Here is a 12,746-nt window from a genome sequence, read left to right as displayed (position 1 = left end):
TATGTATGTATGTATGTATGTATGTATGTATGTATGTATGTATGTATGTATGTATGTATGTATGTGTATGGATGTATGTATGTATGTATGTATGTATGTGTGTGTGTGTGTGTGTGTGTGTGTAAAGGTGCTTTAAACTCTTCCCACACTCTTGCAATATTCTAACCAATGTTTCTAAACTCTAAACTCTCTAATGTCATGATTTCAGCTCCCTGTCTCCTCTGCTCTTTGCCACCTGCAAACGCTCTTGGCCACGCCCATTTCTGGAGAACAGCTGATCAGCTGCAGGAGGAAGCTTATCCTGCAGTGTGGGCTGCACAGAGGTGCAGGAGGTGCTAAATAATTTAAAATGAGTTATTTTAAATAAAAATTCCATGTCAATCATGTGGCTCATCCATCAGTCAGTCAATTGTGTGTCATGTCCAATCTTAGTTTGAAAAACCGCAATAGAATGAGTTTGCAATAAATGAGTTTGCGATAAATGAGCCACGAAGTAGTGAGGGACTACTGTGCACAAAATATGTAAATGTTAGCATTCTTTTTATAAAATAGACACATTAACTGCTGTGAATGTAGTGAGACAGGAGTTGTTTGCCCTGCTCAGACCAGCCATGAGCTCGTCTTCAATCCAGTCAGAATTGAGGTCATTCAAAGAGTTTTCTGCAACAGGTAAGATAATAATTGCTTAAGTTTTTACATAGAACTATTCTTCAAAAGATTTAAAATGTAGCACAAGTTAGTTTTAACAGGTTGCTTTGCATGTACTTGTCAAGTGTTTAATTGTTTTGTTTTGACATTTTGCTTTAATTTGTCCTTTCTTTTCTTGATGTACTGGTTTAATGCTTTTCTTTAAAAAAATTTAAAAAAAGGTCAAGTTGACATACCGGTGAATAGACTGCTTGCTTGGTCAAAGTAAGAGTAAATCCTCTAAAATATATAGTATACCATAGGACTCTATAGGTATGAATAGCACTGACAGACAGTGTTTGATGTAATTTACAGATTTGTTGTTCCCTAATCAGAGTTAACAAAGTGTGTTCTCAGGTCATGGAGTAAATCACATCTCTGCTACGAGCGGCGCTGTTTGTGTGTTGCTGTAAAGAATCCCTGTATTTACTGCCAGTGATTATGAAGTGCTGCATCTGTCAGTATAAGTGACAAAGTCTGAATGGAGAATGTGTGTGTGTGTGTGTGTGTGTGCCACGCTGATGACTCATGAATGCTTAATCTTCATCAGTCTGGTAGTGACATCGCACCATGAGGTTATGTTACTGAATTAGCGTTCAATAGCAATCGACCACAGAGCGCAAGGGCAGCTTGGCAGAGAAAGCCAGGCTGCGTGTGAGCATGAGAAAGTCAAGGTGATGGATGAAGGAATTAGAAGAAAAGGGAGAAGGCAAAATGACAAGAATCGTCTCCAGATGATTGCGTCGGCTCCTCTGTCATACTTTAATCACTTTCGACATCTGAATGATGTGGTTTACTTCCTGTGTTCATTTGAGAAAGCCACAATGCATCTGAGAGTGACGTTCTCCAGCCAGAATCAGACTGATGAGGACTCTCAAAGTTACTGACAATTTCCCTCTTTCTGCTCGTCCTTCTTATCCAAGATCTGTTTATTGGTATGAGAATAAATGATGCATTTATGCGTAAACGTCTTCTTCATCTTGAGGGAGACATTCATATGTATCACAACCAGATTTAGTTTATAAATTATTCTGGATCATCCACCTCTTCACATTTATAAACAAAACAGACAAGTCTCAGGAATAATATCACGTAGTTCATATTATGCACAATATTATCGGCATGGTATCAGTATCGGCTGATATTAGCGATAAAGTTAAATATCGCATATCGGTCAAAAATCCAATATTGTGCATCCCTAGTTCGTATATCAGTCAGAGTTCTTTTGATGAGGAATTTACATTCTCTTTTGTCTTTTGAGAACCAGACCAGTGTTTTATAGCTTAGATTTTAGGGATACATTGCTGCTAAAATGTATGTTCGAACAAAATAATAAAAAGGTCTAGCGCTCCTTAAAAAAATACGCCGTACCTGCTGCTTTTCATGCAAGAGTTTAAAACTGAGATCATCTTATTCAAAAGAAAATGTTTTTGCTTTTTTGGTTAAAACTTGAAATTAAGATTATGCACAATTTTGTACTTGCATGCAAGTTCTTGCTTGATTTATTAATGCTTGAAGTATAAATGACTCCAAGCTACGCCCATGCCAAGTTTTAGCAACATATTTGCAAAACTTTCTGAGCTGTAGTCATTATTTGTCTGCTAATATCAACTAATGATAGCTGCCATCTTAATTCAGATCTTTCTTCAAAAACTCATTAGTGGCTGGTGTACATCTAATGATTGGTTTTTGGGTTTTAATAATTATGTTCATAAAATATTATGTAACATTGCAGACAAGCACAGGCACACACAAATATAATTCCACTATCACCTCCTTTCATCAGAGAGCAATAAACATAATGTTCTAACTGCAGGCGTACTGATGTTCTGTGGTAGATCAAAAATCCAAATCTTATTAATAATGTCAGTGTTTCAATTTGCTCCATGTTGATGAAGTGGGTTAAATACAAAACCAAACATCTAGACATAATATGAATCCTATGCACACTGATTTTCAGCAGGATTTTAGTTTATTTATGCCAAAAAAAGTAATAAAATAGCACAGAGTTGACACTAAGCATACTAAAAACTGCTGCTATGTGACTGTGCTTTGATGTAGATTATTCCCACAAAGTGAAATTTAAATAAAATTTGAATAAAACGTGTTAATGTCTGTTTGTGAAGTTTGAAGATAGAGGCTACCAGATAATATGAAATTTGAAAATACTTTTCTGTACAGCTCCCACAGACAGTAAACTACAACAAGTAGGACAAAAAAAATACAGTAATTAAGAAACAGTATATGCTTTTTTAATACAGCAGATCTGTTTAGGAGTACAATGAAGGTCAATGCAAGTTCATCAACACAAATATCAAATTTTCCGGCCTGTAAGTCTCACCTTTTTGCCTAATTTGCATACCCTGCGACTTATACGCTAAAGCAACTATTTTGTTTTTTCCCCACATTAATAAACCGATTATTGGCTGAGATATGACTGTTTTCATTCATTCTGACTGAAAATATTGAACACTACCATTTTCAGCTGCTAGATGGCACTCGAGGTGTATGGCATGCCGTTGTGTTATGTAACAGGTAAAAGTGACTATTAATGACACCATCACCATCTTCGCCACCTTCGTCCAGCTCCGGGATCATGCGTGGAGGAACCGTCAAATCAGCTTCATTTCGCTGTGCCGCCCCGGTGAAATGCAGCTAATTTGACCATTGAAGTTCATTTATTAAGTAAAAGTTCAACTGAGACACACCTTTACCATAATGCCAAGCAAACAAATAATTGTTTTAGGTGCTTATCTTGTTAAATTTTGAAGAAATGTGCAGCGTTCCTACTTCCTGATTTCCTCCCTCTGCGCACTCCCGAAGCACCGAGGCAGCGAATACTTTTGAAATGCAGCTGATTTTAGCATTAAAGTGCATTTCTTAAGGAAATGTTCAACTGAGACACACCTGTACTATAATTTTGAGCAAACAAATAATTGTTTTTAGGTGGTTATCTTGTTAAATTTCAAAGAAATGCACAGCGAGTCATCCCTCTACACGCTCCTGCTTCCGTGAATCAGCTTTTGAAATGCAGCTGATTTGACCGTCAAAGTGCATTTATTAAGGAAAAGTTAGACTGAGACACGTCTTTACTATAATTTTGAGCAATCTTATAATTGTTTTTAAGTGTTAATCTTGTTAAATTCTTGTTAAAGTCCTCCCGTGCACGCTCCCACAGCCGCTGTTTGGCAGCCAATCGATTTTTAGCATAACACCGGCCCACATTTCCGGGTTGTCGGTGATGACACGTAACAAACATGACATGTCAGCGGTTACGCATAATAGATGCAACTTATACGGTAAAGCGACTTGTTTATGTTTTTTCCCATTTTATTAGACATATTTGGACTGATGCGACTTATACGGCGGTGCAATGTGTATGGCGGAAAATACGGTACTTGTCATCCTAAAATTAGCAGAGTTTCTTCTTGTTTTATTTTCTCACATGCTTGTCAACCACCGCTACATATAAGTCATATTTGCATTTCATCTATGAATGAATGGATAGTTTGTTCGCTATTAGTGTTGGACCCTTTTGTTACTTTTCAAATGGGAAAACATTTCCTCATCCAAGCTGTTGAAAGCAACAAGAAATGTCTCCGGATTGAAATTCTTGCTGAGCTTGTTTCATACCAGACATCCTTACGCCTCTCACTTAATAAAGTGTTATCAAGTAAAATAAACATTAAATAAATAAATTTAATTTAAAAAAATGTGCTTGATCTTTTTATTTTAGGTACTACGACTGAAAAATAGTAAAAAGTTGAAAAAAATGTGTTTTTGTTTGTCTAGATTCTACTGGGACCTGTTGATGTTGGTGCTGATGATGGGCAACTTGATCGTCCTGCCAGTGGGGATCACATTCTTTCGAGATGAGAATACTCCTTCATGGATCATCTTCAACGTGGTCTCTGACACCCTCTTCATGGTTGACCTGGTTCTCAACTTCAGAACCGGCATCGTGAAGGAAGACAGCACCGAGATATTGCTTGACCCCAAGTCAGTATGAGCACTTCAGTGTGTGTTGAGCCTAAATGTGAAGAACTGGAGTTGTTTTGTCATTTAGGGTGTCGGCACAATAGAAAATATCGTGCCATGAATTTATTTTCTTTCTTGCCGTCTGTTTGGTGTCTGTTCAAACAAATGTGGGATGTGGAGAGGTGATGTGACACAGCATTATTCAAGATCCAGTTTGTTCCTGATGAATATTGATGGGACTGCTTCATGCCAGACAAACAGTGGACTCACGTCCACACAGCTAGACTACCAAATGAGACCAGTCTTTCATCTTCCTCTCACTCAGGGAAATCCACCAGAACTACCTGAGGAGCTGGTTCCTTGTGGACTTTGTGTCATCCATCCCTGTGGACTACATCTTCCTGATGGTGGACAGTCTGGACTCGGAGGTCTACAGGACAGCCCGGGCGCTGCGGATTGTCCGCTTCACTAAAATCCTTAGCCTGCTCCGGCTGCTCCGCCTGTCCCGACTTATCCGCTACATTCACCAGTGGGAGGAGGTGAGAAGTGGAGAAGAGGCATAGTTCAGATCATTTGACACAGGGTTCAATGAGAAAAAATATGAATAAAATACCTTATCTGTTGTCGACAGCTCTTTGAACAAGCTCAGTATGGAGAACTCATGTTTATTAATGAGCTAGCAACTAATCCAAGCATGGCCAAAACGTAAGTGGTTTGCTGTCGTCTTAAAGCAATAATCCCAAAAATGTTTATAATGGTTTATGCAAATGCTAATTTATAAAGATTAGATCACCATGAATTTCAAATTACACAGTTATTCTTGCAGTAAAATTACAAAATATTTGGCAAAAGCTCTAGAAATGCTACAGCTAGCTTCTAGCTTGATGCTGGCACTTGTGCTTGCAAAGATCTACAGAACTCTAAGTAAATAAGAGGATAATGCAACATTAAAGGTGATTCGTTCATTCAACCTTTATTTAAACAGGTTAGTGATGTACTGTACAAGTATTTTAAAAAATGGCATTTGCATGAATCACTAGGATAATTTTTTTGAATTGGAACTGTTATAATATGGCAGGAGTTCATTTTGGTCCTGGCCACGCTCAAAATAGCCCTTAGCTTAAAGTACCATCAGAAATAAGCAGCATTTCTCTGAATTGAGGCTGTTCAAAGAGATATCTACAGCAGGTAAGATATTAACTGTTCATATCCTTTCAACAGAACCCCACTTCATTATATCTAAAATATAGCTTCAAGGCATCAAAGTGCAGTTTATTTTTTGACAGTTTTTGTTATGTGTAGGCAAATGTTGCATGTAATGCTGCTGATGCAGATTGGACAAAATGTCACAAACAAAATAGTTCAAATCCTTTCTTGTACCTCCCTCTTAGATCTTCCATATGACCTACGACCTTGCCAGTGCCATGGTTAGGATAGTAAACTTGATCGGTATGATGCTCCTGTTGTGCCACTGGGATGGTTGCCTCCAGTTTCTGGTCCCCATGCTGCAGGACTTCCCTTCTGATTGCTGGGTTTCCAAGAACCTGATGGTGGTGAGTCTCCACCCAGGAGCCCATTGCAAGAGAGTTATTTTTAGTATATTTCAGCAGTTGGATTTGTAGAAGTAAATAAAACAGAACGCTCAGGCTGAGTTGAATAAATCACACAAAAGCTCTATCTAAGCTTGTTTAATCAATATTTATTTCAGAAGATGGAGGAGGACGCATTATGAAAGGAGCCGGTGTTGACTGTCTGAAGCCGTTTATCAGATGTGACACGGTTTCCCCCTTATCTTTGTTAATTGGCTTATGCAGCAGCATATCCAGCTGGAGTAAGATTGACTCTCACCGATACAAAAGTACATAAAAAAAATTCTAATTAAAAACCTCAACTGAGATCGGGTAGAGGTGTGAACGCATGCAAACAGTGGAAAGCTTGTGCGTGCAGGCTTGCAGCCATCCATGCAGTTGTATGAACAGCTGACTCATGTCTCGTTGGTTGCCACGAGTAACGGTTGCTAAGCAGACGGATGTTGGGTTTTTCCCCAGAGAAAGTCCCTTCATCCCTGGACCATTAACATCCCTTTATAATTGGACTCACACACAAAACTGAAGACACATGCACATATACACATACAGAGGCGATTTTTTTTTATAGTGCTAATTTTTTTGTTGTTTTTGTGGTTTATGTTTTATAGCTGCAATATTTTTGCTTCTTTGGTCATCAGATGTTGACATTTAAATTGCTCTGCAATTAATTGCAATGATCTGTGTTTTCTGAAGTTACATGCCCGAGTGCCTCTGACTAAATTAAGAACTTTTCTCAGTGTCTTATTAAATACCACTTTAATCTTGCTCCTGTCTGTGTCCACCCCCCCTGACAGAATGACACATGGGGCGTGCAGTACTCCTATGCTCTATTCAAAGCCATGAGCCATATGTTGTGTATTGGGTACGGCGCCCAGGCTCCTGAGGGGATGACTGATGTGTGGCTCACCATGCTCAGTATGATCGTTGGCGCCACCTGCTACGCCATGTTTATTGGCCACGCCACCGCTCTCATACAGTCACTGGACTCCTCACGACGGCAGTACCAAGAGAAGGTGAAGCATGGCTGTCATCCATCTAGCATGTCTAACCAATCTAATTATTTTTATGTCTAGATCTGCAGCTTCAGCTTCAGGTTGTTGGATTTCATTTAATCAGCCCATTGCAAAAAGAGTTCAAAGTTTTCTTCAGCCAAATATTGTTAATTTAAAGTACTTGGCAAATAGTTCAAAACATCCAATTGTTTTTATTCTTATTTTCCAAGAAGCCACATTTGTAATCTTTTATAGAGGTTTCGATCAGTAGATTTTTTTTAACTACTAATTGCTCAGAAATAATTTTTGCTTATTTTTATGAGGTTCTACTAGTCCCACGAGTCTGTAGTCAAGGCAAGGGTATTTAAAAATGCACTCTAAACAAGAGACAGGACAAAGTGGGGTCAATGGGCAGGGTTGCAAATGAGTGAAAATGCAGCCAGAGTTAAAAGAAAAATCAAAAGATTTCCAGAAAACATGGAGAAATATTGTTCAAGACCACCTTTAAAGAAATGATGTCTTATTTCCTGGAATCACGATAGAAAGAAGGAAGGACACACATAAAGGAAGTGAAATGATCAAATTTGAAAGAATTAATCGTGATAATAGTTATAGAAAAGTAAAATTATCACAGAGCAAAAGAGTAAATAAATCTAGGACTCCATATTAATTATTTATTTTTGTAAAAAATCTTTTGTATTTTCAAAAATGTGAAAAAGTGATGAATTCTAAAAAAAACATTTGTATTAATGATTTGTTAACAAACAGCAATGCCACTCCAGAAATTAAACCTTTTCCAACATTTCTCAGAAACCTATTGATGAGTTAGATTTTTTTTTGTAAGGTGTGTGACTAAACACAAGTTCGGGCATGAATCCTAGAAATAACAATGGTTACCATCAGAGGCTTTTATTTACTTCATGGCACTGCTTGTCGTACCTTGACACGTGCTTCATTCAGTTGCTAGCTTTTGTACATGCTGACTCCTTTTAAACTGTTTATTTTAGAAAGTTCACATAGTTTTGTAAAATATACATTGATATATAATAATATGTTAATTTGTTAAGCAGGTAACCAGTGGCGGTCCTAGCCTATTTGGCGCCCTGGGCGAGCAACCCCAATGGCGCCCCCCAGTTTGAGAACCACTGCTTTACAGCACCAACAATATATAACACTAGCTAGTAGTGGCTAGCAGTCTAGTTAGCTTCCTGTGATGCTAATGAATCATGATGCCAGTTGTTTTAGCTGATGCTCCGTGTGTTTTACTGCATCTACCTGTAGACAAACCAAACAAAACTCCGGTTCTTTAGTGGCGTCAACGTGTAACAGATTGAGAACATTACACAATAGCCACTAAATATACCAGAAAGCAGAAAATCTTTATTTTACTTGTAAATAAGACAAGTAGTCTTCTTTACACAGGTCCCTAATAATTGGTTTCCACTCACCAAGTATACAAATTAGAAAAATATCCCAGTTTGACTTTAAAAAGAATGTTCGCAGTGTGTACTCATGTTTCTGAGTCTAAGTCACATTTGTGTGAAAATGACAGTTTACCAACACGGTGCTGATGATTGCTGCAGTCTAACATTTTGCATTTCTCAGTGAAAACTGTTCTCTGTCTCTTTTAATGGGACAAAATATAAAAATAAAAATTGTTTCCCTTACAGATCCTTTAAGGGAGAAGAAAATTGGCAACTGACTAAATAAATAATTCAACAGCACAGTTTCCATCCAAAAATATTTGTACAGTCTGCACATCAACCAAAATGTATTTTGCATTCTCTCAAAGTGAATGTGTTTTTTTATGCCCATGTTATTGCAGTACAAGCAGGTGGAGCAGTATATGTCCTTTCATAAGCTTCCTGCAGACCTGCGACAAAAGATCCATGAGTATTACGAGCATCGCTTCCAGGGGAAAATGTTTGATGAGGAGAACATTCTGGGAGAGCTTAGTGAGCCACTGAAAGAGGTAATAAATTCATAAACACCCACTTTGTTGCTGCCTCTGGCACATCTATTTGACTTTTATTCCCTTCTCACTTCATATGCTATTTATTTTCATTTAGGAGATAGTCAGTTTCAACTGCCGGAGCCTGGTGGCCAACATGCCGCTGTTTGCCAACGCCGATCCCAACTTTGTAACTGCTGTGCTGACCAAGCTCCGCTTTGAGGTGTTTCAGCCAGCTGACTTTATCATACGTGAAGGAACGGTTGGACGCAAGATGTATTTCATTCAGCATGGACGAGTCAGTGTGCTGACCCGTGGCAACAAGGAAACCAAACTGAGTGACGGGTCTTACTTTGGGGGTGAGGACATTTCTCAGACTTTAAAGATCACCCACTTTTAAAGTAAAAGAAAATAAACAGTTCATTGTGTGGACTTTAGATGTCCCACAAACTCCCATGTGTCCTTATGCTTTTTCTTTCTGTCGTGGTCAGAGATCTGTTTGTTGACGCGTGGACGAAGAACAGCCAGCGTTCGTTCAGATACATACTGCCGTTTGTACTCGCTCAGCGTGGACAGCTTTAACGAGGTTTTGGAGGAACACCCAATGATGCGACGTGCCTTTGAAACTGTTGCTGTGGACCGTTTGGACCGTATTGGTAACTTGAATATTCTTGTTTGCTCCATTAATTGTTTGTTTTCCTTCTTTTTTTTAAATCAAGCTTTAAAAATTATAAATACTCGCAACTATCTATCTGGCTCTGTTGAATTCTCTAAGGCTTTTGTCAGAAACTGTCTTAAGCTGGTCAGGACTCAAGTGTAAAAAAAACAAAAACTGATTCAAAATGTTCTCAGTGAAAATTAATTTAACACAAAGTTTTTAATGTTTTGCACCTTAAATTTTGTTTTAAGATGTAAAATTTTGAACCAGTTCACAGTTTATTTTGGTTAAATTATCTGTGTTTCCCTCTCAGGAAGGAAGAACTCTATGCTGCTTCGGAAGTCGTCCCAAGTTGGCTCTCTTGGAGGTAGTATGGGTCGTGGTGGAGGCCGTGGTGGAGGTCCTGGAGGTGCAGGTGGCCTTGCGGCAGGCGGTTTGGGGTCCTGTGACAGCATGCTAGTGCAGCAGATTGTTAAACACGACAGCATGCCAGCCATGCAGGACACCATTGCAGCTGCTGCTGCAGGAAGAAGTGGTGTGATTGGAGGGAGTGGCACAGTGTCCCCTCGACCACGCCCTGTTATCTGGGCACCACTGGTCCATGCTCCGCTGCAGACTGCAGCTGCCACCAGTAATGTAGCCATTGCATTAATGCACCAGCAGCAGCAACAACAGCAGCAGCTTCAGCAGCTCCAGCAGCAGCATGCTCTTGCAGGAGGTTTCTTCCTGCCTTCACCTCTGATTTCCCCTTCTCCTTCATCCTCCTTTCCTCTCTCCTCTCCTCGTGCTCCTGTGCTACAACCCCTTCGCCCCTCTGTGAGCTCTCTTATTGGGATGATGACGATAGGAGGAATGAGTGGTTTGTCTCCAAGAGGATTTCCCATTTCCCCTTCGACTATGGGCCCACCAGGTGGGGTGACATCACCTCCAGTTGCTAAAACTCCACCAGCTCCAGCCTCATCTGTCCCAACTTCTGTTCAACAAGGACGGACTCTTCATTACGGTCCTCGCTTTCCGTCTGATCATTCCTCGTTACCTGCCGGAGCAGTTGTTATCCCGACAGGGGGAGGGCCAGCTTCACCACTTCACAAGGTACCAACCCCCACCCCACCTGCTTCTTCCAGTGGACCATCCGATGGGAATGCGTATCAGCAGGGTGCAAAAGAGGCTCTGCTACGTCATGGAGGAAACAGCGGTCAGGGTCTACCAGCATTGGGCAGACTCACCCAAGAGGCCAGGCTGATGTCGGCCTCTCAGCCCACTTTGCCTCATCGTTCCTGGGCTGCAGTGCAGTCTCATCCTCCTCTCCACCGGAAGGCATCTGGTGGGAATTTGTTGGCAACTCCTTTCCTTGCAGGACAGTTGGTCCAGGGCAGCAGTGCTGGCATACTGACCTCTAACCCTCCACTTCAGCTGTTGACAAATATACCATTTACTGCCCAAGTGCAAGCCACTGTTCCTATTCAGCCAACTGTAACACAGGCAGTTCCTGCAAACATAGCCCAGTACACACAATCTGCAGCTCATGCTGCCTCTGTACCTATACCTACAGCTGCACACATACCTTCTACACATGCATTGCCACCCTCCTCTCCTCCAAAACAGGCCTCACTATCCTCAGGCACTCCTTCATTTCCTTCATCTTTACTTTCCCAGACAACTTACCCAAAGCCAATCCCAACAACCCCTTCTCGCTCCTCCTCCCCTCCACCCTGCTCCACTCCACCTTCAGCGGGAGCCAGCCCGCTATCCACTCCTCGTCCCAAACCGATTCCCACACCCTCTCCTCGATCCTCCTCCCCTTCTCCATCCTCCACGCCTCCTTCTTCTTCTGTTTCAACCCCAGTTCCTCTGTCTCAACTCTATGGGCCCAGGTCATCTCTTACTTCCTCCTCTCCCCCATCCTCTTTGCTCTCCTCTTCTCCACCACATCCTCAGAGCCCCAGAGCAAAGGCATCCAACACCCCCCCTTCTGCCTCACCATTGTCTGGTCCCAGTCCTGCCCTGACCCCAGTTGCTTCACCAGCAATAACTCCCACCCAGACAACTCGTACCCGACCTTCCACTCCAACCCAGACAATCACGCCCGCCTCCTCTCCATCCCCTGTCCCTGCAACATTTGGCCCCTCTTTGAGTAAATCCCAGAGTCCGACACCTTGTCTCCAGTCCTCTGTCTCAAGCTCATCTAGAGGTCCCACCTCAAGCCAGACCCCAAAGCAAACCTCACCTCTTACTCCAAACCAAACTTCAACCTCTGCCTCCACACCTGTAACCACCAACACCCCAACAAAAGTTACTTTCTCTGTTCATCCTGTTAAACAAACCTCCCCTGTCCTTATTCAATGCTCCACTTCCAGTTCGAGCAGAACCACCCAAAAACTCCCATCAACACCTTCACCTTCAACAACTATTTGTCCAAATCCCACTTCCATTTCTACCCGCTCCTCCACTGCCACCACAACATCTGTTAGTGCTGCGTGTGCCTCCATTCAGACAACAAAACCAATTACACCCTCGACCTCTATTCAGTCCTCTCAGGCATCTACCACTGCACCCACCCAGACAGCACATTCAGCCAACTCCACCACACCTAAAGGTGGGAAACAGGACCCTCAGCTGACACTCACCAGAACAGACTCAGAAGGACTTAGGCACAAACTGCCAGCGAACATGTAAGAGGAAGAACATTTCACATGACTATAAAGTGATGAATAGCAGAGCCATGGATATGTAGACACCCGATGATCTCACATAAACAGTACATATAGGTCTTGAATTTACTCTAGGATGTGCTCGTCTTAGAATATCAGATGATATTCATCACGTGACTCTAAGCCAAACCATCGATCAAGGAGAAAGACTTCATGGGTCTGTTGAATGGATGGCACTCA

The 12,746-nt window shown here is 41.2% G+C and overlaps 1 protein-coding gene across 1 annotated transcript in view; it reads left to right on the top strand.

Moving 5' to 3' along the window:
* The window catches only part of LOC119410001 (potassium/sodium hyperpolarization-activated cyclic nucleotide-gated channel 1-like), an 18,955-nt gene extending 6,424 nt beyond the window's left edge, over positions 1-12,531 (top strand). The window contains exons 2-11 of the mRNA XM_037676903.1: positions 4,480-4,686; positions 4,991-5,204; positions 6,057-6,218; positions 7,049-7,267; positions 9,072-9,218; positions 9,316-9,556; positions 9,689-9,853; positions 10,169-11,298; positions 11,338-12,275; positions 12,378-12,531. Coding sequence (XP_037532831.1) covers positions 4,480-4,686; positions 4,991-5,204; positions 6,057-6,218; positions 7,049-7,267; positions 9,072-9,218; positions 9,316-9,556; positions 9,689-9,853; positions 10,169-11,298; positions 11,338-12,275; positions 12,378-12,531 — 3,577 coding nt within the window. The remainder of the gene's footprint in view (positions 1-4,479; positions 4,687-4,990; positions 5,205-6,056; positions 6,219-7,048; positions 7,268-9,071; positions 9,219-9,315; positions 9,557-9,688; positions 9,854-10,168; positions 11,299-11,337; positions 12,276-12,377) is intronic.
* Positions 12,532-12,746: the final 215 nt, after the last annotated feature.

Source organism: Nematolebias whitei, chromosome 5 (genome assembly GCF_014905685.2).
Source record: "Nematolebias whitei isolate Nwh7 chromosome 5, NemWhi1, whole genome shotgun sequence".
Lineage (NCBI taxonomy): Eukaryota > Metazoa > Chordata > Actinopteri > Cyprinodontiformes > Rivulidae > Nematolebias > Nematolebias whitei.
This window is presented reverse-complemented; position numbering and strand designations above follow the sequence as displayed.